This window comes from Coregonus lavaretus (genome assembly GCF_964263955.1).
Source record: "Coregonus lavaretus genome assembly, contig: HAP1_SCAFFOLD_172, whole genome shotgun sequence".
NCBI lineage: Eukaryota > Metazoa > Chordata > Actinopteri > Salmoniformes > Salmonidae > Coregonus > Coregonus lavaretus.
In genome coordinates, this window is record NW_028156410.1 from 136,808 (window position 1) to 164,561 (window position 27,754).

The 27,754-nt window shown below is 41.7% G+C and overlaps 1 protein-coding gene and 1 pseudogene across 2 annotated transcripts; one reads left to right on the top strand and one right to left on the bottom strand.

The window, feature by feature from the left end:
• The first annotated feature begins 1,917 nt into the window (after nucleotides 1-1,917).
• Nucleotides 1,918-14,416, top strand: LOC311126375 (dipeptidase 1-like; annotated as a pseudogene). The gene is made up of 10 exons: nucleotides 1,918-2,045; nucleotides 2,352-2,537; nucleotides 2,973-3,052; nucleotides 6,087-6,237; nucleotides 6,754-6,822; nucleotides 8,901-9,077; nucleotides 9,941-10,025; nucleotides 13,105-13,180; nucleotides 13,857-13,990; nucleotides 14,228-14,416. The product of its transcript is annotated as a dipeptidase 1-like (transcript).
• Nucleotides 14,417-15,467: 1,051 nt separating this feature from the next.
• LOC311126377 (putative solute carrier family 22 member 31) lies at nucleotides 15,468-27,176 on the bottom strand (the record flags this gene model as incomplete). The annotated part of the gene is made up of 8 exons (XM_084200383.1): nucleotides 15,468-18,009; nucleotides 18,223-18,334; nucleotides 18,662-18,876; nucleotides 19,078-19,186; nucleotides 20,741-20,886; nucleotides 21,026-21,194; nucleotides 26,692-26,846; nucleotides 27,055-27,176. Coding segments are annotated over 8 exons (1,473 nt in total), but the record flags the coding sequence as incomplete, so codon positions are not given.
• Between the last annotated feature and the right edge of the window lie 578 nt (nucleotides 27,177-27,754).

Genomic DNA, 27,754 nt, shown 5'->3' on the forward strand with positions numbered 1-27,754 from the left:
GAAGACAAGGTGAGCGCTACCATCAGTCCTGTGTCATGCCAACAATAAAGCATCCTGAGACCATTCATGTGTGGGGTTGCTTCTCAGCCAAGGGAGTGGGCTCACTCACAATTTTGCCTAAGAACACAGCCATGAATAAAGAATGGTACCAACACATCCACCGAGAGCAACTTCTCCCAACCATCCAAGAACAGTTTGGTGACGACCAATGCCTTTTCCAGCATGATGGAGCACCTTGCCATAAGGCAAAAGTGATAACTAAGTGGCTCGGGGAACAAAACATCGAAATTTTGGGTCTGACAAACTCCAAGCATTGAATATGCAAGAATGGGCTGCCATCAGTCAGGATGTGGCCCAGAAGTTAATTGACAGCATGCCAGGGCGGATTGCAGAGGTCTTGAAAAAGAAGGGTCAACACTGCAAATATTGACTCTTTGCATAAACTTAATGTAATTGTCAATAAAAGCCTTTTACACTTATGGAATGCTTGTAATTATACTTCAGTATACCATAGTAACATCTGACAAAAATATCTCATAACACTGAAGCAGCGAACTTTGTGAAGACCAATACTTTTGACCATGACTATAGACTGACTACAAGGGTTATGTACTAGCATTCAGAAACCCACTGCTATAGTGATATACAGAGGCCAGTTTCACTGCCTGTCATTTGAGAAAATGATTAATGCTGAAAGCCAAATCATTTGATTTATTGAAAATTACAATTCAAAGAAAAACACATAAGATTTGAATTGTGTACATTGCACCTAGCTAATTATCTAGGAGCTGTATGAATTACAACTACGTTTCATACATTTTAATTCACTTTCTCATCAAAGGTTAGAGAGCTACCATGAAGCAGAAGCTGTGCAGAGACAGCATAGCTCAGCAGCATAGGCTCGTTAAAGTGTGGCTTAAGAGGGATGAAAACAAGAATGAGAAGAATGTTCCTCTATAATGATGGTTTTAAATGAGGGTGCAGAGGTTAACCTTATGTTTGCATTGAAGAGTCAATTGTGTGCTCTACTCATGAGCACAAAAAACATTTATATATATAAAACAACATGTACATTTAGCAGATGCTCTTATACAGGAGAAATAAGGGTTAAGTGCCTTGCTAAAGCACACATCTACAGATTTTTCACCTAGTCAGCTCAGGGATTCAAACCAGCAACCTTTCAGTTACTGGCCAAACACTCTTGACCACTAGGCTGTCTGTTGTCATGTCATACGCAGGTATTGTGACTCAAATATAGATTTATGTATCTTTTTAGATGTATTACAGTGACTCTACTCCAAGTACAGCAAAAGGTTAACCCTTTAGATAGATCTGATTAAACTTGCCCTCACCCCTGATAGACTCTGACCCTCAGCACATATTGTTGATATTTATAACACCTTTTTATATAATTTCTTATTTGAGTGGTCATGCCATTATCGGGTATCGGGCAGTGTCCAACGTTAATCCACATCTAAATCATTACTGGGGTTGTCTTGCATATGGATTTCAAATTTGAGGGAGTTGTCCTGAACGTTACACATTAACCAATATGCTTAACTTCATGCGTTTACTTTACAACCAAAGTGATAATGACAGAGGAACTGAGGAGGCATAATAAACTCTCTCTGTATTTGAGCCTGACCCACAAAGAGACACTTTGGGGACAGAGGAAGAGTGCGGAGGGAACACTGTGAAATCTGAAGAGGCACAAGACAGACCAAAGACAAACTAACTTAGTGTAGGCTGAGAAATTTATTGAAACAAGTCAAAAGACACCTTTTGAGTTAGTAACAAACAGAGTTAGTGAGAAAACCATAGTGGCTGTAGGGAACCAGAGGCTGTTGGAGAGGACAAGTCCAGGTCAGGCTGGATCAGATTGTGTGTTAGTTACGGTGTAGTGAGAGAGGGTAAGAGATGTTGTCTGGAAGTATTGTATGGGGGACTCTGCTGGTACTGTCCTGTGCTCTCAAACTCTCCTTGGCACAGGATGAACACATGAACAACGCACTGAGACTAATGTCAGAGACACCACTGATTGATGGGTAAGTGACCAACACATTTCTCTCTCATAAGACCCTAGGATGGGTGATTTTAATGTTTAAACCAAAATGAATATTTTATAATACATTACATCTACACATTTTATGCATACTGTAATGTTAATGGCACAAAACAAATGTCAATGTGAGCTGTGTACTGTACATGCTTCTATAAGATTTTGGAGGCTGTTTTTTAATGTTTCAAGATGGTTCTTTCCTAATGTACAGTTAAAGAATGGCCGTGTGTTAGCAGCACTGACTGCCCTGTATGAATAGTATAATGCGTTGTATCTCTCTGTCTGACTACAGCCATAATGACCTGCCCTGGCAGATGAGGATGAAGTTTAACAACCAGCTGAATAAAGTGGATCTGTACACCCTCAACAACACACACACCAACATCCCCAAGATCAGGGAGGGACGACTGGCAGCACAGGTACACACACGCATGCACGCACGCACACACACACAAACCGACAAGGACTCACCAAAGGTGTATGTGAGGGTGCCTGATAATAATACATGTATTACATAAGGGATCATCAACTAGATTCAGCCTCAAGCCGATTTATTTTCTTGAGCGGATGGTCGGGGGTCGGAACATAATTACAAATAATTTGTAGACTGCAAATTGACCACAAGAAGCCCAAACAGATATAATATTTGACTAAAACATAATAATTTCAAACCTTGCTTACATTTGTATATGATCAAGCATCTCTCTATTATACGTGGAAATACTTGGGAACAGATTTCCCAAATTAAAATCACTTGGAGCTGATTTCCTGGTGTTTTTACAGTTATTCATGTTCATCAATAAAAAAACAAAAAAACAAAAAAAATGTTCAGAAAACTTGGGGGGAGGGGGGGTCAAATAAAACCACCGCCAGTTGGGGAACCCTGTATTACACCATAACAATAATAAAAAACTGATCAAATGTTTATTGACGTCATCCACAGAATGTGCATGAAATACCCTGAAGCCTTCATGTTTGCTACCAGCAGCAAAGGTGAGACAGTCATCTACAAAAAATGTTTTAATAAAAAGTAATACAGTAAGGGCTCTACTCAATATGTAAAGCGGAAGTGTTGTAGATTCCGCTATATACAGTGCTATGAAAAAGTATTTGCCCCCTTTCTAATTTTCTCTACTTTTGCATATTTGTGATACTGAATGTTATCAGATCTTCAACCAAAACCTAATATTAGATAAAGGGAACATAAGTGAACAAATAACACAACAATTACAGTGGAGGAAAAAAGTATTTAGTCAGCCACCAATTGTGCAAGTTCTCCCACTTAAAAAGATGAGAGAGGCCTGTAATTTTCATCATAGGTACACGTCAACTATGACAGACAAAATCAGAATTTTTTTCTCCAGAAAATCACATTGTAGGATTTTTAATGAATTTATTTGCAAATTATGGTGGAAAATAAGTATTTGGTCAATAACAAAAGTTTCTCAATACTTTGTTATATACCCTTTGTTGGCAATGACACAGGTCAAACGTTTTCTGTAAGTCTTCACAAGGTTTTCACACACTGTTGCTGGTATTTTGGCCCATTCCTCCATGCAGATCTCCTCTAGAGCAGTGATGTTTTGGGGCTGTCGCTGGGCAACACAGACTTTCAACTCCCTCCAAAGATATTCTATGGGGTTGAGATCTGGAGACTGGCTAGGCCACTCCAGGACCATGAAATGCTTCTTACGAAGCCACTCCTTCGTTGCCCGGGCGGTGTGTTTGGGATCATTGTCATGCTGAAAGACCCAGCCACGTTTCATCTTCAATGCCCTTGCTGATGGAAGGAGGTTTTCACTCAAAATCTCACGATACATGGCCCCATTCATTCTTTCCTTTACACGGATCAGTCGTCCTGGTCCCTTTGCAGAAAAACAGCCCCAAAGCATGATGTTTCCACCCCCATGCTTCACAGTAGGTCTGGTGTTCTTTGGATGCAACTCAGCATTCTTTGTCCTCCAAACACGACGAGTTGAGTTTTTACCAAAAAGTTCTATTTTGGTTTCATCTGACCATATGACATTCTCCCAATCCTCTTCTGGATCATCCAAATGTACTCTAGCAAACTTCAGACGGGCCTGGACATGTACTGGCTTAAGTAGGGGGACACGTCTCGCACTGCAGGATTTGAGTCCCTGGCGGCGTAGTATGTTACTGATGGTAGGCTTTGTTACTTTGGTCCCAGCTCTCTGCAGGTCATTCACTAGGTCCCCCCGTGTGGTTCTGGGATTTTTGCTCACCGTTCTTGTGATCATTTTGACCCCACGGGGTGAGATCTTGCGTGGAGCCCCAGATCGAGGGAGATTATCAGTGGTCTTGTATGTCTTCCATTTCCTAATAATAGCTCCCACAGTTGATTTCTTCAAACCAAGCTGCTTACCTATTGCAGATTCAGTCTTCCCAGCCTGGTGCAGGTCTACAATTTTGTTTCTGGTGTCCTTTGACAGCTCTTTGGTCTTGGCCATAGTGGAGTTTGGAGTGTGACTGTTTGAGGTTGTGGACAGGTGTCTTTTATACTGATAACAAGTTCAAACAGGTGCCATTAATACAGGTAACGAGTGGAGGACAGAGGAGCCTCTTAAAGAAGAAGTTACAGGTCTGTGAGAGACAGAAATCTTGCTTGTTTGTAGGTGACCAAATACTTATTTTCCACCATAATTTGCAAATAAATTCATTAAAAATCCTACAATGTGATTTTCTGGAAAAGAAATTCTCAATTTGTCTGTCATAGTTGACGTGTACCTATGATGAAAATTACAGGCCTCTCTCATATTTTTAAGTGGGAGAACTTGCACAATTGGTGGCTGACTAAATACTTTTTTTCCCCACTGTACATATTTATTTCATTTATTTCATAAACAAAGTTATAATAATAATAATATGCCATTTAGCAGACGCTTTTATCCAAAGCGACTTACAGTCATGCGTGCATACATTTTTTTTGTGTATGGGTGGTCCCGGGGATCGAACCCACTACCTTGGCGTTACAAGCGCCGTGCTCTACCAGCTGAGCTACAGAGGACCACGTTATGCAACACCCAATTCCCCTGTGTGAAAAAGTAATTGCCCCCTTACACTCAATAACTGGTTGTGCCACCTTTAGCTGCAATGACTCCAACCAAATGCTTCCTGTAGTTGTTGATCAGTCTCTCACGTCGCTGTGGAGGAATTTTGGCCCACTCTTCCATGCAGAACTGCTTTAACTCAGTGACGTGTGGGTTTTCAAGCACGAACTGCTTGTTTCAAGTCCTGCCACAACATCTCAATTGGGATTAGGTCTGGACTTTGACTAGGCCATTCCAAAACTTCCAATTTGTTGCTTTTTAGCAATTTTCATGTAGACTTGATTGTGTGTTTTGGATCATTGTCTTGCTGCATGACCCAGCTGCTTTTCAGCTTCAGCTTCAGCTTCAGCTCACAGACGGATGGTCTGACATTCTCCTGTAGAATTCACTGATACAGAGCAGAATTAATGGTTCCTTCTATTAAGGCAAGTCGTCCATGTCCTGAGGCAGCAAAGCATCCCCAAACCATCACACCACCACCACCATGCTTGACCTTTGGTATGATGTTCTTACTGTGGAATGCAGTGTTTGGTTTTCGCCAGGCATAATGGGACCCATCTCGTCCAAAAAGTTGACTCAAGTTTGCCAAAAAGCACCTGGATGATCATCAAGACTCTTGGAAGAACGTTCTATGGACAGATTATTCAAAAGTATAACTTTTTGGACGACATGGTTCCAGTAATGCCTGGCGAAAACCAAACTCTGCATTCCACACTAAGAACATCATACCAAAGGTCAAGCATGGTGGTGGTGGTGTGATGGTTTGGGGATGGTTTGGGGAACATTGCCTTTAAATTTCAATCACACTGTAAAGCTGAACTTCTGCGATGCGGATTGAATAGAGCCCTACATTTGGTTGTGAGAATGAAACCCCTTTAGAACACTCAACTGTGAAATACCATAGATAACAGAGTTGTATTCACTTCCCACCTGTATTATCAAGTATATTTTTACCACAGATATCATGGATGCCTTTAGTCAGAACAGGACAGCCAGTCTCATCGGGGTGGAAGGAGGACACTCTTTGGACAGCAGCCTGGGCACCCTGCGCACCATGTACCACCTGGGGGTCCGCTACCTCACCCTCACACACAGCTGCAACACACCCTGGTGAGTAGGATAGGCTCTGCTAGCCTGCTGACGACAGGGCCACCCTGGTCTGGGGACAAGTTGCCACAGATTATACTTTGTAAGTGACAAGGTGTTTTTTTTTTGTGGTACTTTATAGTTGAGATTCCTAAGTATATCAACACTTTAGACCCCATATGATGCTCTCTCAAAGAGCTAGAAATGACAAGAATACAAATGAATGAGACAACAGGTAACAGCTGAAACAGCTTATTAATAGACAAACAAAATACTGTATTCAATGACTTCTGTGGTTGGGAAAATAGGGGATTCCTGTCGCCACCTGTTTCAGAGGTATCATATTCTGGGAGAGTTGTCTAAACAGATGGGCTAGCTAATCAAACCATGGCCCTGGACAGACCACAGAGCCTAGTGAATCCCCCATCAGCCCCTCACTGACTCAAATCATATTAGCAGGATATAGGAGCATGGAAAGGAAAGATCACTTTCAGAAGCTGACCTGGTGTTTTACTGCGGTTGTGTGTGTTTTCCCTCCAGGGCAGATAATTGGCTCGTGGATTCGGAGCCGAGCCATCACAGCACAATGGACTGTCTGAGTTTGGCAAGGTTGGTCCATCACACTGAGCCAAACACACACAGTGGAAATACCCACTCATTTCAAAGGTCAAATCTAAGATACTATTTAGTGCAGCTTGTAATACTTCTGCTTTTGAGTTTACTTGGAAATCAGACGTAAATGCCTGTCATAAACATAGGGAATATTTCAAGTAAATGTTTTAATCAAATGAGCAATTCCTCAGAAACTATTGGGTTACCCTCAAAGACTCATTTTCATCTACAGCTTGACATTTATGTTATAGCAGTATGACATCACCTGTATAAAACACTCTTGATGAAAACATGTTCATTCTCTTGACAGACTATCCTAGCTACAAACCATATCATTAGGTTTGATAGGCTGAATGAATCGCATATACAGTTGAAGTCGGAAGTTTACATACACCTTAGCCAAATACATTTAAACTCAGTTTTTCACAATTCCTGACATTTAATCCTAGTAAGAATTCCCTGTCTTAGGTCAGTTAGGATCACCACTTTACTTTAAGAATGTGAAATGTCAGAATAATAGTAGAGAGAATGATTTATTTCAGCTTTTATTTCTTTCATCACATTCCCAGTGGGTCAGAAGTTTACATACACTCAATTTGTATTTGGTAGCATTGCCTTTAAATTGTTTAACTTGGGTCAAACGTTTCGTGTAGCCTTCCACAAGCTTCCCACAATAAGTTGGGTGAATTTTGGCCCATTCCTCCTGACAGAGTTAGGTTTATAGGCCTCCTTGCTCGCACACGCTTTTTCAGTTCTGCCCACACATTTTCTATAGGATTGAGGTCAGGGCTTTGTGATGGCCACTCCAATACCTTGACTTTGTTGTCCTGAAGCCATTTTGCCACAACTTTGGAAGTATGCTTAGGGTCATTGTCCATTTGGAAGACCCATTTGCGACCAAGCTTTAACTTCATGACTGATGTCTTGAGATGTTGCTTCAATATATTCACATAATTTTCCTTCCTCATGATGCCATCTATTTTGTGAAGTGCACCAGTCTCTCCTGCAGAAAAGCACCCCCACAGCATGATGCTGCCACCCCTGTGCTTCACGGTTGGGATGGTGTTCTTCGGCTTGCAAGCTCCACCTTTTTCCTCCAAACATAACGATGGTCATTATGGCCAAACAGTTATATTTTTGTTTCATCAGACCAAGGACATTTCTCCAAAAAGTACCATCTTTGTCCCCACGTGCAGTTGCAAACCGTAGTCTGGCTTTTTTATGGCGGTTTTGGAGCAGTGGCTTCTTCCTTGCTGAGCGGTCTTTCAGGTTATGTCGATATAGGACTCATTTTACTGTGGATATAGATACTTTTGTACCTGTTTCCTCCAGCATCTTCACAAGGTCCTTCGCTGTTGTTCTGGGATTGATTTGCACTTTTCGCACCAAAGTACGTTCATCTCTAAGAGACAGAACGCGTCTACTTCCTGAGCGGTATGACGGCTGCGTGGTCCCATGGTGTTTATACTTGCGTACTATTGTTTGTACAGATGAACGTGGTACCTTCAGGCGTTTGGAAATTGCTCCCAAGGATGAACCAGACTTGTGAAGGTCTACAAATGTTTTTCTGAGGTCTTGGCTGATTTCTTTGGATTTTCCCATGATGTCAAGCAAAGAGGCAATGAGTTTGAAGGTAGGCCTTGAAATACATCCACAGGTACACCTCCAATTGACTAAAATGATGTCAATTAGCCTATCAGAAGCTTCTAAAGCCATGACATTATTTTCTGGAATTTTCCAAGCTGTTTAAAGGCACAGTGAACTTAGTGTATGTAAACTTCTGACCCACTGGAATTGTGATACAGTGAATTCTAAGTGAAATAATCTGTCTGTAAACAATTGTTGGAAAAATTACTACTAAAGTAGATGTCCTAACCGACTTGCCAAAACTATAGTTTGTTAACAAGAAATTTGTGGAGTGGTTGAAAAACGAGTTTTAATTACTCTAACCTAAGTGTATGTAAACTTCCGACTTCAACTGTAATTGTCTCTATGACACCAGTAGGATGCCACAGTAAGAGGGTAATTTCTCCCAGTCCTGGCAGAAACATTCATAATGGTTTTTCACTCGACAGCAACTGATATTTGAGATGAACCGCATTGGGATGTTGATTGACTTGGCCCACGTGTCAGAGAAAGTGATGAACCAGGTTCTGGACCTGTCCAAAGCCCCAGTCATCTTCAGCCACTCGTCTGCCTACGCTGTGTGCCCACACAAGAGGAACGTGCCTGACGATGTCCTGAGGAAAGTGGTGAGTGAAGGGGGAGAGGGGCAAGAGGATAGTGGATTACGGAATACATATGAGGAATTTAGCCATTCTTTCTCCTTAGACCTCATCCCTCCCCTGAGGAGGGTGGTGAGTCAGGGGAGAAGGGTGAGAGACGAGGGGATAGAGAATTGGGAGTCGGGTAGTGAGAGGAGAAGGACTAGGGGAGCAGGCAGAGTGAGGGGATTGGATGCTGAGGAAGGTGAGGTGTATAAAGCAATTGGACCTGAGAGTGGTGGTGAGTGGACATGTGATAGGATGAAGGGGTATGTGACAGGGGGGATAAGTGGAAGAAGATGGAGAGAAAACAGACAGGGAACAGAAAAGGGGTTTAAGAGTGAAAAGGAGGTGTCTGTGGGAATAGAGGCTGAGGGGATGAGAAAGAGGAAGGTTGAGACAGGTTGTTTTAGGCAAAGACAAAGAAAAGTAAGCAAAAAGATGTGGTTATGTCTACAGTAATATTAAAACTACAATGATATCAAAAGCAAGTTAGAAAAGCCATCAGATCTTTCCAATACTTTGGAAAACAGGCACAAACTAAGAAGTTTTATTACACTATTAAACCCAGCTCACGTCAGAAGGAAGGAGTTGAACATTTATTGTGAAATCCCTCAAGCTGACAGTAGCTTACAAAACAAGAGTACGGGAAACATTTTAGTTATTCACCTGTAAGGGCCCATAAAAACTGTTTCTGTATAGCACCATAAAATGTTAACAACAGAACATAAAAGCCCAACTGACTATACCAATATGGTAGCTACAGTTATTCATTGTAATGGTTAGTGACTTGAGTTTATAGTTCTGACTCCTCACACAGTTACATGTGTCTGCATCCTTTTTCTCACCAGCGAGACAAAAAAGGCATTGTCATGGTGAACTTTTACAACGACTATGTCACATGCAGCAATACAGCCAACCTATCACAGGTGGCAGGTGAGTAGCAGTTAAATAAAACATTGTTTTTATCATGACTTTTTACTCTCCACCACTCACTCACCCAACCTTGTCTCTCAAATTGTTATTACACAGTGCCTTCAGAAAGTATTCATACCCCTTGACTTATTCCACATTTTGTTGTGTTAGTCTGAATTCAAAATTAATTAAATAGATTATTTTATCACCCATCTACACACAATACCCCATAATGACCAAGTGAAAACATGTTTTTATAAATTTTTGCAAATTTATAAAAAATAAACTGAAATATGACATTTACATATGTATTCAGACCCTTTACTCAGTACTTTGTTGAAGCACCTTTGGCAGCGATTACAGCCTCGAGTCTTCTTGGGTATGACGCTACAAGCTTGGCACACCTGTATTTGGGGAGTTTCTCCCATTCTTTTCTGCAGATCCTCTCAAGCTCTGTCAGGTTGGATGGGGAGCGTCGCTGCACAGCTATTTTCAGGGCTCTCCAGAGATGTTCGATCGGGTTCAAGTCCGGGCTCTGGCTGGGCCACTCAAGGACATTCAGAGACTTGTCCCGAAGCCACTCCTGCATTGTCTTGGCTGTGTGCTTAGGGTCGTTGTCCTGTTGGAAAGAAAACCTCCGCCCCAGTTTGAGGTCCTGAGCACTCTGGAGCAGGTTTTCATCAAGGATCTCTCTTTACTTTGCTCCGTTCATCTTTGCCTCGATCCTGACTAGTCTCCCGGTCCCTGCCGCTGAAAAACATCCCCACAGCATGATGCTGCCACCACCATGCTTCACCGTAAGGATGGTTTCCTCCAGACGTGACACTTGGCATTCAGGCCAAAGAGTTCAATCTTGGTTTCATCAGACCAAATAATCTTGTTTCTCATGGTCTGAGTCCTTTAGTTGCCTTTTGGCAAATTCCAAGCAGGCTTTCAGGCCTTTTACTGAGGAGTGGCTTGCATCTGGCTACTCTACCATAAAGGCCTGATTGGTGGAGTGCTGCAGAGATGGTTGTCCTTCTGGAAGGTTCTCCCATCTCCACAGAGGAACTCTGGAGCTCTGTCAGTGACCATTGGGTTCTTGGTCACCTCCCTGACCAAAGCCCTTTTCCCCCAATTGCTCAGTTTGGCCAGGTGGCCAGCTCTAGAAAGAGTCTTGGTGGTTCCAAACTTCTTGCATTTAAGAATGCTGGAGGCCACTGTGTTCTTGGGGACCTTCAAAGCTGCAGAAAAGTTTTGGTACCCTTCCCCAGATCTGTGCCTCGTCACAATCCTGTCTCGGAGCTCTACGGACAATTCCTTCGACCTCATGGCTTGGTTTTTGCTCTGACATGCACTGTCAACTGTGGGACCTTATATAGCCTTTCCAAATCATGTCCAATCAATTGAATTTACCACAGGTGGACTCCATTCAAGTTGTAGAAACATCTCAAGGATGATCAATGGAAACAGGATGCACGAGCTCAATTTCGAGTCTGATAGCAAAGAGTCTGAATACTTATGTAAATAATGTACAGTTGAAGTCAGAAGTTTACATACACTTAGGTTGGAGACATTAAAACTAGTTTTTCAACCATTCCACACATTTCTTGTTAACAAACTATAGTCTTGGCAAGTCGGTTAGGACATCTACTTTGTGCATGACACAAGTAATTTTTCCAACAATTGTTTACAGACAGATTATTTCACTTATAATTCACTGTATCACAATTCCAGTGGGTCAGACGTTTACATACACTAAGTTGACGGTGCCTTTAAACAGTTTTGAAAATTCCAGAAAATGATGTCATGGCTTTAGAAGCTTCTGATAGGCTAATTGACATAATTTGAGTCAATTGGAGGTGTACCTGTGGATGTATTACAAGGCCTACCTTCAAACTCAGTGCCTCTTTGCTTGATATCATGGGAAAAGTAAAATAAATCAGCCAAGACCTCAGAAAGAAAATGGTAGACCTCCACAAGTCTGGTTCATCCTTGGGAGCAACTTCCAAATGCCTGAAGGTACCACGTTCATCTGTACAAACGTATCTATATCCACATTAAAACAAGTCCTATATCGTCATAACCTGAAAGGCCGCTCAGCAAGGAAGAAGCCACTACTCCAAAACCGCCATAAAAAAACAGACTACGGTTTGCAACTGCACATGGGGACAAAGATCTTACTTTTTGGAGAAATGTCCTCTGGTCTGATGAAACAAAAACAGAACTGTTTGGCCATAATGACCATCGTTATGTTTGGAGGAAAAAAGGGGAAGCTTGCAAGCCAAAGAACACCATCCCAACCGTGAAGCACGGAGGTGGCAACATCTTGCTGTGTGGGTGCTTTGCTGCAGGAGGGACTGGTGCACTTCACAAAATAGATGGCATCATGAGGAAGGAAAATTATGTGGATATATTGAAGCAACATCTCAAGACATCAGTCACGAAGTTAAAACTTGGTCGCAAATGGGTCTTCCAAATGGACAATCACCACAAGCATACTTTCAAAGTTGTGGCAAAATGGCTTAAGGACAAGTCAAGGTATTGGAGTGGCCATCACAAAGCCCTGACCTCAATCCTATAGAAAATGTGTGGGCAGGACTGAAAAAGGAATGGCCCAAAATTCACCCAACTTATTGTGGGAAGCTTGTGGAAGGCTAACCGAAACGTTTGACCCAAGTTAAACCATTTAAAGGCAATGCTACCAAATACTAATTGAGTGTATGTAAACTTCTGACACATTGGGAATGTGATGAAATAAATAAAAGCTGAAATAAATCATTCTCTCTACTATTATTCTGACATTTCACATTCTTAAAATAAAGTGGTGATCCTAACTGACCTAAGACAGGGCATTTTTACTCTGATTAAATGTCAGGAATTGTGAAAAACTGATTTTAAATTTATTTGACTAAGGTGTATGTAAACTTCCGACTTCAACTGTATTTCTGTTTTGTATTTTTTATAAATTAGCATTTTTTAATGGGATATTGATGAAAAACATTTTTCCCCATCCATTTTAGAATAAGGCTGTAACGTAACAAAATGTGGAAAAAGGGAAGGGGTCTGAATACTTTCCGAATGCACTGTATATTCACCTTTCTTTTCATGCTCAATCTAGATCACTTTGACCACATAAAGACTGTGGCTGGACACAGTATCATTGGTTTTGGTGGGGATTATGATGAAGTGGGCAGGTGAGTAGAGTGAATTGACCTAGGAGTTATTCACCTAGTTACAATAAAACACCAATGAACTTGATTGAGCAAAGTGTATTATCTTAAAAGTTGCTCATTGTAATATACCAGTAAAAAAAGTCTAAAGTAATATGTCTGAGTAGTAGTAGTAATTTTTTAAAATAAAGTCAAAAGTCATGTCTGAGTAGTAGTAGAAAAACATTTAATCAAAAGTAATGTCTGAGTAGTAGTAAAACATTATAAAAAGTCATGTCTGAGTAGTAGTAGTAAAACATTTGATCAAAAGTCATGTCTGAGTAGTAGTAGTAAAACATTTGATCAAAAGTCATGTCTGAGTAGTAGTAGTAAAACATAAAAAGTAATGTCTGAGTAGTAGTAGTAAAACATTATAAAAAGTCATGTCTGAGTAGTAGTAGTAAAACATTATAAAAAGTCATGTCTGAGTAGTAGTAGTAAAACATTATAAAAAGTCATGTCTGAGTAGTAGTAGTAAAACATTATAAAAAGTAATGTCTGAGTAGTAGTAGTAAAACATAAAAAGTCATGTCTGAGTAGTAGTAGTAAAACATTTTATAAATGTTTTACGTGGAAAGAAACCCATTCTGCTGGGGGAGGAGTGCATAATATTGGCTTCAGTTTGACACAAACACACACCTCTACCTGTGCTGTCTGTCAGGGTACCGGAGGGTCTGGAGGATGTGTCCAAGTACCCTGCCCTGGTGGCAGAGCTGCTGAGGAAAGGATGGACAGATGTTGAGGTGAAAGCTGCTCTGGGGGACAACCTGCTCAGTGTTCAGAGAGGTGGAGCATGTGAGTCCTACAGTAACAGTTACACACTGACCTCTACAGCTTAGCACCATTCACAACACCACTGTTTCCACAAGCTTGACATCAACACACAAGCCTCCATAGATCTATTTAAAAAGGGCAAAGGGCTGATGCAATGCAAAATACAGTGTCATACACACAGAGATTACAGGCATATTTAATGCACAATTTGGTCCAGTGCCTTGTTACCCTCCCTGACTCTGAACTCCTATCTTCCAGGTACGAGATAGCCTGAATGGTACGGCTCCAGATGATCTGCCTATCCCTTATGAAGAAGTGGAGAACGACTGCAGGACCAGCTATGGCTACCCTGTCCCCAACCCAGACAGTGCTGGGACGTTTCTGTCCCTCAGCCCTCTGGCCCTGGCAATAACACTGACTCTGAGCAGCCTGCTGTCCTGGGCATAGATTCACAAAACCTTCTGAAGAAGACATTTCTTCTTAACTGCCATTTTTTACTTAACTATATACTTAAGAAGAAAGTTAAGCAAAGTTATTATTCCTCGAAAAGGTTATTGGAAATTTGCTTGAGCTATTTCTTATGTTTCTCCTTAAGCAAAAAGTTAAAAAATTAGATTCTTGAAAGTTAAGTTCTTGGAAATGTTCTTTATTCCAAGATAGCTAAACCCTTGTCTTAAACTCAGGGCAGTGAGAGATAAAGCTCATGAAAGCAATTGAACATGTTAAATTCACTCACAAACTTCATCTGAAAGTGTCAGTATTGATTATTTTAAACCCAAGAACATGTTTTAGAACCATAGCATATTTCTTACTGAGATTAAGATGATTGCCATCGCTAGCTAGCTAAAACGATTGCCTAGCAACAAACAGCTTAAGATTTGCAAGAAGATATTTGTAAGAAAATCATTCATTCTTATGAACTTATTTTTTAAACGTTTTTACGTAAGTGTTTTGTGAATCTGGGCCCTGGTCTCCATAGGCCCCCTCTACATAGACCATGCTGGGTGTGATGGTATTATCACCCCTTGTCTATGGCAGTACGGCTGCCCAAGGCATTGTAACACCTTACTACTTGAGTTCTGTGGTCACTTCATCTTTCACAAGTTCTATTGGGGATGGAGTCCATGAACTGTGATTGAAGGAAGGATTTGTACATAGAAATGTTAACATTACTAAACCAGTAAGTGCTTCCGAAACGGTGTTGACCTTATACCAAGCAAACCCATGACCAGGCTACTTTACATTTTAGTTTAAATTGAATGGTTAAATGTGGCCCTCAGTAAATAAATAATCAGGAAAATAGTATAATCATTAGTTTTTTTGTATATAATAATATGCATCTAATAAAAACTTTACCATGCTGCCTTTTTTTGTTTTAGTGTGATGCATGTGACAAAGGAAATACTAAACAGACTGAAAAGCTTTCGGAGGGGAGTTTATGGTTGAGACAACATCTGCTTTACTTCCTTCCCCTGTTCTTATACAGCCTTAAGAGTCAATAGAACATTAATGGAACACTGTCCAATGAGCACAATGAACTTCATTTTCACATATACAATTCAAACTCAAGGCCAGGCCAGAACGGTGTGTTTCATTCAACAAAACTGTGTCTATTATCCCATCTGGTTCAATCATTTTGAGAATGCTGTACAAACAGACTTCATGAACTAGGCTGTTTGGCAATGGTGTGTTTGGACTAACTCCAAGCACCTGGCCATTATTTTATTCACACTCATAACATTTGCAATTCTTCAAAGTACAAAAATCTGACTGTTGATAATCAAACATAACACCCAGTTGAGAAAGACAAATGGTAGATTTTGTACATTCAATACATTTATAAGAGAACAGCACCATCTTGTGGTAAGCATTGTATCAGACATGAAGCACAGTGCAGAACTCGACACATTTTCAGTTTAGGCCATACAAACTTGATTAACTGTTTAACAGATTTCATTTTTGAAAAGTGAAGTGAACAAGCGAATAAAGTTAAAAATAGAAAAAGTGGACCAGCTTAAAAAAGTGACCTTGTTAAGACCCTGTTGAGGTCAAAAGTTGGATAGCATTGTTGAAAATGTCCTGGCCGGGTCTGAGGGACAGTGTGTTTTTCATAATCTGAAAGGAAATTGTGCATTTCTTTAATTTATGCTTGAGGACATAATTTTTGCAACTTTTTCAGATTTTTTTTTTTTTTTGAGAAATGTGTAGAGGGGCAAACAGTAAATCAACATTATATGGCCTCAGCTTCCAAATAAATCAAATTAAACTTCTGAGAGTTGGACAATTTATTCATTGCTGAAAAGAATAATACTTTGTATATTGAATTTAATATAAGTATCTCCAGAAGAACAGAATATTGTCCGCTGTGGGGGAAAGTTGATTCCTTCCCAAATCAACTTACTGTGCAGGGGGATTGTTCCCATGCAAGCAAAACAGAGGGGGATGAAAGAGAATGAGTTGGAATAATAAGAGTGTAAACATCCTATCCAACAATAATGTAAAACAGTTCCACAGATAGGCCAAGAAGGGCAACAACTCAAACCTCAAACCACAGTCAAATACCAAAGAGAGCAGTGAAAAGTGGTTTAATAGTTGATAAAAATGTATATTCAGTTAAATGACTTCTAGAATGTTAAGTATCATGTCCTAGCAACTGCCTTCTTTGAAAAGTAAAGTTCACAGTTTAAGGCAGAGAGATGGATGTGATACAACTACTACACAATACGAGGTAAAGTCCCATTTGAAAGTTTATAATGACTCAGAGTAGAGGTCATGACCTAAGCACATTTCAATAATCTAAAACAACTCTTTATCTAGGAACTTTGTTCGGGGTGCAAATCATCATGTGACAACATCTCATGTTCTTAACACATGTCCAACAAGTGGACAGGATGTAATGACATTTCATTGCTAAGGTCATAACTTAGGTCATATTATCAGTGACTGATACTTCCTTGTGTTCCCCCCAAATCAAACAAGGGGCTACAATACATTCCAGTTTGAGCCAAACTGACTTCTATCTTTGAGTTCCCCTCGTTGAGTCACCAGTGAATCAGATTAAGTAACAGTCAGGACCCTGCTCTCTCTCTCTCTCTCTCTCTCGTCACAGCACAAGACAGCAGTAATGAAAAGCATGAGTCACCAGTTAAGTGGACAAGCAACGCTTCTCAAGTGAGCCTTTAGCCTTAGTGGTTAATAAAGCCATAGCACCATACTGCACAACCTAGAGAAGAGAGGGTGTTAACACAGTCTTAGAAACAGCAGTTCTCCATCAGTACAAAAACAAAGGCCTAGCACTAGCATAGTATTTCAGTAGAGTCTGTGCAAGTACACACACATTGTTTTTTTGTATAGTTTGAAACATTTGGCACAACACAAAAAAAAGACACAGTAAATACACATATCATCTCCAACTCTCCCCTTCAAAATATTCACGAAGAGCCGTCGTTCAGAGCGATACGAGTCTGGATCACTGTGTCTCAGTCTGGTGAAAGGGAACCAGCCAGCTAGCCCAGTGGATGATCCGAGGGAGAGATATCCAGTGGGTTTGAGGCGAGGTCTCTCTGTGGGAGAGGAGGATGGTAGTTAGAGGCTGCTAGGACAAGTCTTCTCTTAGTGCCTCTTCCTCCAGTATGCAGTGCACCTCGCCGTTGGAAGGCAGCAGTGGGGGCTGGGAGGGCGCGACGATCTTATAGGGTAAATTGTCTTTGATGAGCATCTTCCTGGTGGCGGAGACCAGGCGTGAGTAGTTATCAGGGCTGTACTCGGAAGCTCGGCGGCGGGTATAGAGCAGGGGCAGGTTGTCTTCACGGGACAGGAAGAGAGGGGGCCGTCGCTGGCTCTCTCCGTCCTTCAGGGAGTCGGGTAGCGGCTTGCGCTTGCTCTCCGGCAGCAGCATGATGGACAGCACTGAGAGGACGGCGAAGGAGGCGAAGATGACGTGGTGGAGGAAGTAACCCCTGTTGTTCTGGAGCTCCATCATAGAGGAGGCAGCCATGCCCATACAGCCAGCCGCTAGCACCAGCCCCAGACAACCACCACTGAGACAGAGGGAGAGAGAGGGTCAGGAGAGATAGAGCTCACTAACATTGTCAAGGGCACCTGACCCAGCATTTTGCATTTGGTCCAGACATACAACCCACATTTCATATTCCTCCCTCAGACAGAAAATACATGGACAAACAAGCACCCACCCACAGACAAACTAATGACAGTTTAGTGTGATCAGGACAGTACAGACAGATAATACTTACCGGACTACGGTGGGCATGACCTCACTGGCGAAGAATGCACTGAGCATGGCCAGGGCCTGGGAGAAGAGGAGCCCCAGCACAGACAGCACCAACACCAGCACTCCACGCAGATCTACAGAAGGACAAGGACATGTTATTCTGATGACTCACTAAAAACTAGGCAAACTAGGAAACAGGCCCTTCAAAAAATTGACCTGAAATCACCTGAATAAATCAAATGGCCAATCAGAATCATAACAGTGACATTATGAATGGGGTTGTCATGGCAAACCTAGGGCTACTGTATGATGAGAATAATTACTAATGAACCATGTACAGGGGAGAGAAGATGGTATGAGACCCTGTATAGAGGCTCTAAAAGAATGTGTGTATAAAAATTGTATAGCAACATAGTTTCATCAGTCATAGCACATATATATATAGAGCAGGTTAAACCTACACTGTGTGAGGGCCAGAAGCAGCAGTGAGGACAGGCCGGTGATAATGGCAGACAGCAGCAGGATACCACGGCGACCAAAGCGGTTGACGGACAGGCAGAGGAAGATACAGCCCAGAGCTCCAGTCAGCACACGCAGGAAGTAACTAAAGTAGAAGTTGTGGGAGTAGCTGCGGAGGTTCCTGGTGAAGCAGTACTGGATGCCTGTGCCTATGAACCTGGAGGAGGAGGAGAGTTAGGAAGGTTAGGTCCTTGGCCCAAAACATGAAACTCACTCTGTCCAAACAGTACTATTAAAAGCAGCTGCGGTAAATGGTAACATTACCATTCCTCGTGGCTGTATTGTTCAGTGGAGGGAGTCATATAGAAGGTCATAAAAGCAGAAAATCATTCATCATCTATGTTAGATCCTAACTCACATAGTAAAGCTAAGGATGAGGCAGTTCCTCCAGATCACTCGGGTGGAATGCAACTCCAGGACTGAGTGGTAGCCAGGCTGGGTATCATCTGGGTACTCCGCATCTATCTCTACAGAGAACAAAAGGAGGGTGGGAGAGAAAGAGAAGGAGGGGGAAGGAGAGATATGAGCCTACATTCACACTACCAATGCCAAAGGGCACTTGACCCAAACACTGTTCACTTGGTGCAAACATATAACCCACATTCCATAGGGAAGTTATCTCCTCAGAACCAGTGCCTACTATTAAATCACACTAAATGGAACCATTAGTTCGGCCTAGAGGTTAAGAGCGTTGGCAGTAACCGAAAGGTCTCTGGTTCGAATCCCTGAGCCGACTAGGTGAAAAATCTGTCGATATGCCCTTGAGCAAGGCACTTAACCCCAATTGCTCTGCCAAATGACCAAAATGTAAACGTAAAATGTAATGGGTCTTGATTTGGACTGAGGTCATTCCAGTTTGCGATTTAGTACACTACGGTCGTATTGAAATGTCCAGTAAACAAAGAGCTCTTATCATGGCTACCACAGGAGAACTCATGTGTTGGGTGCTCTCTCTCACTCATTAAGTGACTGGTTGCCTGTGAGAGGTGGAGCTGTGAGAGAGCTCAGTTGTCTAGCTAGCACAGGTAACCAGGAACCATAGACACGTCTGAACCATCTCAGAAACGTCCTATGCCATGTGTACCTCAAACAAATATCACTAATATTGGATATGAGGGAATGCTGTGAGTGGACTGGATGGGTTGTTTGTTATGTGTTGCTGTGTTGATTGTGGATGAGTGAAAGCCAATAAGATATGGGGAAATCTGGTCATTTGGATGTATTACCCAAAGCATTAGTTAACCTTGTAGCGGTATTGTTAGAGGGGTAAAGATGTTTGTTTGGGCGCCAGGCAGGTATTAAGAGTAGGATAGAGAGAGTAATGATACCAGAGACACACACACACTAGCAGAAGACACTGCCTTAAGTGTAGCCTGTTTGCCAGATATCCTTTCTCTCCACTGGCTAAAACACAGCACAGGGGTAACCCAACCAATAATCCCAAGGATTATAACGATTCATAGGCAATTGACAATAATGAACCCAGTGATCTACAAATTATTTGTATTAATTACCAGGGGGAAGAGTGAATGAGTGTATGAAATTGTGTGGGTGTAGACAAAAAAAAAGAGGCCATAAAAATGTCCCAAAGTCTGTCTGATACACCTGTTGGTTTGTTGGTATATTTGTCAACGCTTCGCAACAATGTTGCTACTAATCCATGCGATCAATGACAAGAGCGGTCCCAACAGATTCCAAACCCGACATAGAGCGATAACACCGGCGATCGACTTAAAAACTTTACAAACTAAAGCACGCTGAAAATAAACAACACTTCTGCAAAGAGTTACACACGGTCGAAATTGCCGCGCCAACCGAGAGCTCTCACACAATGCCGGAAAAGTCATCTTTATTTCCTCCTTCCTGACTGCTGATGGGCTCTTAAAGTGGCAGCGCACAGTGAAGGCTCCGTGCAGGATTTCGCCGCAACCTGTTACACTACCCCAGGCAGCAGACATTATTCATTGACACAGACCAGCTAAAAGGGCCAGGATAGGGTGGGGGGTGGGGGATGATGATACCTGAGAGCAGGTTCTCAGCAGGGTAGATGTCCTCACGGAGACACACTCCGTTCCTGGTGGAGAAGCTCTGGAGACACCTCTTAGCCTGGTGGATCTGACCTGTGGCCAGAAGCCAGCGGGGAGACTCTGGAAACACTGATGGACAGCTGAAGATGATTAGAGAAAACAGGAATATAAAATACACCCCTCTCTTTCTTTATCCATGCCTCTATACTTTCTGTCCCATGACATAAACAATATACACTATACTGTGTCTACACAAAATAATGCTTATGACAGACTCACCACCAATAGGAGAGCAGCAGGAGCAGTGGCAAGGTTCCCACTGCTTGAAGAACTGGCCAATCACGACACAGCACCGCCAGCCCTGGCAACAAGAGCTCTGCCGCGACGGCAAAGAAGCCACTGACCATTTCAACCATGAGACGATGGGGAGGGTCACACAGCTCCAGTCCTGGAGAACACACAAAGGGAGATGGAGAGGATGAAGAAAGGAGATAGCGGAAAGAGAGAAGGAAAATGCAACTGGAACTAGTAGCCTGACTGACCATAAGACTATTCGTGACCGTTTGTGAAATTGAATGAAGTGGTTTGAAATTCCGCTCTACTTTGACCTAAACTCCAATGCCCTAGTTCTCCTCCTTCAAAACCCCTCACAGAGAAAAAATGAAAAAAATTAACACATTTCCTTCCACTATGTTCTGTCCTGCTATTGTTCCCCCACTTCTCCTTTGAAAAACTCTCTGGCAGTAGATCACTGAGAGGCAGTCCTCCAGAATTCAGCTTAAAACCAAAAGTCTGAAGTCAATTTACCAGTGACCTTAGAGGAATTTAAGAAGAACATGTATGTGTGTGGGTATGTTAAAGGCAGACTTCGGAGGGCCTCCCTCTCAGGCTGTATCTAGCACCATTACTCCCATAAACAGAAGGGTCTTAAAAACACATTGAGCACTCTTTGACTGCTTTCACTCAGCAAAGATTTGTCCACATACAAACACACACCATCTCCTCACAATCACAGGAAGGTTCCAGCAAGAAAACCCAGACCACCCTAACAATGGAACAACATCAGGGAGGGGACGACTCTTGGTCCAGGGGTGGCCTAGACATCCTAGCCCACAGAGCCTTGTGTTACCTCACACTCAAGCCATCTCTCTGAGAGAGGGAGGGGGGAAGGAGGGAGTCAGTGAATGAGGAATGCTCAGTTTGGCTCAGGGGTGTGATTCCAACCAGTGCCCTTTGAACCCCAACATCACAGCAGTGCAACAATATGGCACTCAGTGACCTGGGTATCGGACCACAGCCCAGACACATGGTCAATCCCTAACCTGTCATCTTTCCCTATCCCTTCAACATCCCCCTATCGCTTCTCCCTACAGTGATCCTTGATGTTTGTTGGCAACAGAGGGAAACCCCCAAGTGAGTAATGCTGAGGCTAGCGGTTGGTGTGGGATCATGGGGCATAATGTAAGGACTTTCTAACCCCCATAGCAGCAATAGAGGGCTATGGGCAACCTGGACGTAACATAAACATAAATCCGGGACACTCCAATTAGTATGACATGTTACATTTTGTATGGTATGTATTAATTTGTGGCTGTCCATCATCCATTTCGTACGACATGTTACGAATTGCAATTCGTACAATATGTTATGAATTTGCAAAACTTTTGATATGTTACGAATTCCAATTTGTTGTGACTAATGTTAGCTAAGTAGCTAGCATTAGCTGGGTTAGGGGTTTAGGTTAGGAGTTAGGTTAAAAGGTTAAGGTTAGGGTAAGGGATAGCTAACATGCTAAGTAGTTGCAAAGTAGCTTAAAAAGTAGAAAGTAGTAGCACATTTGCTAAAATTCTAAAGTTGTCCGTAATGAGATTCAAACACGCAACCTTTGGGTTGCTAGAAGTTCGGGTTATACACCCACCGATCCACCCTGCATTCGTTTTGCCATAAGTAACCTTCTGTCTTATGTAACCATACCAAAAGTAACATATCATACTCATGAGTGTCTCGGATTTACCTTTTACTATGTTACATCTAGTCTATGAGACCAGGTTGCTATGGGAAGTAGGGGGAATGCCACACAGCTAGCTGTCTACTGTCAGTAAAAGCCTTTTTCCTTTTTACTATGTCAATATGCATTTGTTCTCAATGTTTTGCAATCAAACTGGTGACAGTTGTGAAAAATGTCAATAGTTGGAAGAGTTGCAGAGTTAATAGAAAATAATGGCATTGTTGATAAGATGCTTTCATTCATTAATTAGGCTATTTTCTCTTGAACCATATGGTGTATCTGCTAGTTTCTCCTCATGGACAAATAACAAATGAAAACTATGAAGAAAAAAATATATATAGTTATCCAAGTATAAATTACCAGTGTTACGATAGATTGCCATATATTTTATGTTAATTATCGAAATGACTGAAGATTCCCGTAACTTTGGTAAATTACCAGTAGCTTTGCCCTACTTTTAGAAGAGTGCAAATGACATGTAGTGGCAGCGAATTGTCCCAGTTCCATTGATTTCCATACAATATTGACGTGATTGATTAACCTGTGCACGCTATTGATTAAAGTAGAACAAGGTAATCAATTGCAGTCTGGAGTGACCGCTTGGTAAATGTTGATGCGAGAGCAGTTAAGGTAATAATTTAGCTAAATACACTGAACAAAAATATAAACGCAACATGCAACTTCAATTGAAATAAATTCATTAGGCCCTAATCTATGGATTTCACATGAATGGGAATACAGATATGCATCTGTTGGTCACAGATACAGTCCCTTAAAAAGAAAAGTAGGGGCGTGGATCAGAAAACCAGTCAGTATCTGTTGTGACCACCATTTGCCTCATGCAACGCGACACATCTCCTTCGCATAGAGTTGATCAGGTTGTTGATTGTGGCCTGTGGAATGTTGTCCCACTCCTCTTCAATAGCTGTGCGAAGTTGCTGGATATTGGCGGGAACTGGAACGCGCTGTCAAACACGTTGATCTAGAGCATCCCAAACATCCTCAATGGGTGACATGTCTGGTGAGTATGCAGGCCATGGAAGAACGGGGACATTTTCAGCTTCCAGGAATTGTGTACAGATCCTTGTGACATGGGGCCGTGCATTATCATGCGGATGAATGGCACGACAATGGGCCTCAGAATCTCGTCACGGTACCTCTGTGCATTCAAATGGCCATCGATAAAATGCAATTGTGTTTGTTGTCTGTAGCCTATGCCTGCCCATATCATAACCCCACCGCCACCATGGGGCACTCTGTTCACAACGTTGACATCAGCAAACCGCTCGCCCACACAACGCTTCAGCCATCTGACCGGTACAGTTGAAACTGGGATTTATCCGTGAAGAGCATACTTTCCAAGCATGCCAGTGGCCATCGAAGGTGAGTATTTGCCCACTGAAGTCGGTTATGACGTCGAACGGCAGTCAGGTCAAGACCCTGGTGAGGACGACGATGAGCTTCCCTGAGATTGTTTCTGACAGTTTGTACAGAAATTATTCGGTTGTGCACACCCACAGTTTCATCAGCTGTCCGGGTGGCTTGTCTCAGACCATCCCGCAGGTGAAGAAGCCAGATGTGGAGGTCCTGGGCTGGCGTGGTTAGACGTGGCCAGCGGTTGTGAGGCTGGTTGGATGTACTGCCAACTTCTCTAAAATGACGTTGATAGTGGCTTATTGTAGAGAAATTAACATTCAATTCTCTGGTAACAGCTCTGGTGGACATTCCTGCAGTCAGCATGCCAATTGCACGCTTCCTCAAAACTTGAGACATCTGTAGAATTGTGTTGTGTGACAAAACTGCACATTTTAGGGTGGCCTTTTATTGTCCCCAGCACAAGGTGCACCTGTGTAATGATCATACTGTTTAATCAGCTTCTTGATATGCCACACCTGTCAGGTGGATGGATTATCTTGGCAAAGGTGAAATGCTCACTAACAGGGATGTAAACTAATTTGTACACAAAATTTGACAGAAGTAAGCTTTTTGTGCGTATGGAAGATTTCTGGGATCTTATTTCAGCTCATGAAACCAACACGTTACATGTTGCATTTATATTTTTGTTCAGTATACAAGTAATCTGAACACAAGTGTGACGTGTGTATAGGAAGTATTTTTTATGTATTATCTTCAACATATCAGGACTTATTTCAGCATACTGAATTGGAATTTGGACATTTAAAACAGGTGTTTTGACACTCTGCTATAAATCAAAAATACATGACAACAGGAAGCGGCAACAGTATTAACTTATGTTTTACAAATGGTACTTAACATAATTTTTCAACATGATTCTACTTAAATCAGGTAAAAACAACTGAATGAACCCAAAAACGTGCTTTGATTAATTGATTTTGATGATATTAGTGAAATCGTGAAAATGACTTTGTCCTGGCTTCCCATAGACCAGTGTCCCTACACAGCACTATGGAAAGCACTTTGTGAGGGAGCTTCTGATATATGGGTTAGCTCTATATTTATCCAACAGACATTAGCCACTGACACATTTCCAAGTGAGAAGAAGTAATAAAAACTGCTATTAATACATTTTGCTGACTGCTTTAATTCAGCTAAACAAAGTCTTAGGTAGAACTCCCAAGGGCACAATCAGGTTAAATAATATATTCAAACTGAACTGTCCAGAATACAGAAATCTACAATATGATCCACATGACCATTTTACAAACAATATTACATTTTGAAGAGGAAACGTGATTACATTTCACAGAAATACACTGAACTGACGTAGGAACAATAACCAGTAACTGCCCTAGGCTTGGGCGGTATACCGTATACCGGGGTATTTGGAAATAGCCACAGGATGGTTTTTCAATACCGTCAATACAGTTGAAACTATTTATTTGAAGTTTGTCAATAAATTGACATATTTATAGCTTTAAGTAAATACCTGCAGTCAACTTTTGCAATACGTTAGGAAATAAAGCAGACCGCGTTCTTCATTTCACCTTTCACATTATAAAGCTTACCGTAGTTCCCCAGAACAGTTGAGCCAGTCAAGTGTTTGTTTGTAAATAGCACAACGGGGAAAAAGCGGGAGCAGGTGAGTCCAGCTGTGTATTGACAGGGGACACGTTTTATATTGAAAGTAAACCGTTTTTTGGCTTCAATAGAGTGATCAGGGATGTGCAACTATATCGTTTTCCTTCACAGAAAATACATTTGTGCAACACATTCAGAAAGTGCGCAACACTATTTGGCTAGCAGCCACACAAGTAAATGAGCTTACAATGAAATAGCAAGGTTTTTATTGCATAAACGATGCATCGCCATCATATTTCCAATGTTTATCATAGAAAGAATGTAGCCAGCTACATTTCCTAAGGTTTTGCTTAAATGTAATCTTGCATTTTACCGGAGAAAAGTAGGCTACACTGAGAAAAGTACAGGAGAAAAGTAGCTACACATCAGTCAGTGCGCTGTCTGCTGATAGAATGCCCATTGGATATTTCTTATGTGTTTTATATATTTTTTCTGGGTGAAAAAACACCTGCATTTTGCATTAACGCAACCCGTAAAATGTAACTTGCTAGTTGTCTAAGTAAGTGACTGAATTAATAAGGGGACGGGGCATCATATAGTGTTAGCTTTCTTCCGTGTTTGAGAAGTCAAAGCCCTTTGGATGAGTTATCTGTACAGCTGCCCCTGCCATCTTGATTTCCTAGCATTTTTTTTAATCCTCTCCGTTCTCGTCCCATCTGCTATTACTTTTGTTAATTTTGTTAGCATTCTGGTAATAGATGCCCAATGGGCTTTTTTGAATTTTTTGGGATACTAAACCGGTAATACCATTAATCCCGAGATGAGAGAAGGACGGTATGACGATTTGAAAATCTGGATACCGCCCAACCCTAAACTGCCCCATTAAGAGTGTACTCAGGAGTGAGAGGTATTAGTAGGGTAAGTCAAGTATACTCACTGGCGAGGTAAGAGGAGAGGAAGACCCCAGCCAACATGGCGCCTTGAGACAGGCGTAGCAGCAGAAACACTACAGGGCTGTTGGACAGACACACAGCTACTCCTAACAGACCGGACAGAGACACAGACAGCAGGAAGCCCTGTCGACGACCCAACCTGAACATAGAGAAAATAATACAGTTAGATACATAGCTTCCTATGCGTACAGCCACATACACACATATTAAACACTCATAATAGCATCAATAACAGAAACATAAAATACGTAGGGTGAAATTAATAAAATTGTAGTTTACAATTATACAAACATACAACAGAAACATCATGAACACACACACATGAAACATGCAGAGGGTGGAGTTACCAGTCACACACTGTGCCCAGGAGGACATATCCCACAATCCACCCTGTCATGAAGCAGATGTGCTGCAGAGGAATCTTCCAGTAGTCCCCACACACTAGGTTCCACTGTGGAGCAGAGCGAGAGAGCGAGATGGTGAGTCATTCCACCTCAAAAAGAACAATAAAGAGGATTTCAACACCCGCCATCTCAGATTGTTCTGAAATCGTTTCTGTAGTTAGAAACAGATAAGATTAGCATTCCTCAAACATTATTTGTTGAAACATAATTTAATCTCTGAGAAATTAAGCTAATTGATTTTACCCAAATTGGCCATTTTAAATGTATAGGATTCATATAGTAACTATTTGGGTGCAATCAATTAGCTTAATTTCTCAGAGATACAATCTTATTTCAACAAAACAATGTTTCAGGAAGGCTAATCTTATCTGTTTCTAACTACAGAAACGATTTCAGAACAATCTGAGAGGGCGGGTGTCATGGCTTTCTGAAATGACATGGAATGACCCTGTTGCCACATACAGTACCAGTCAAAAGTTTGGACACACCTACTCATTCAAGGGTTTTTCTTTATTTTTACTATTTTCTACATTGTAGAATAATAGTGAAGACATCAAAACTTTGAAATAACACATATGGAATCATGTAGTAACTAAAAAAGTGTTAAACAAATCAAAATACACTACCGTTCAAAAGTTTGGGG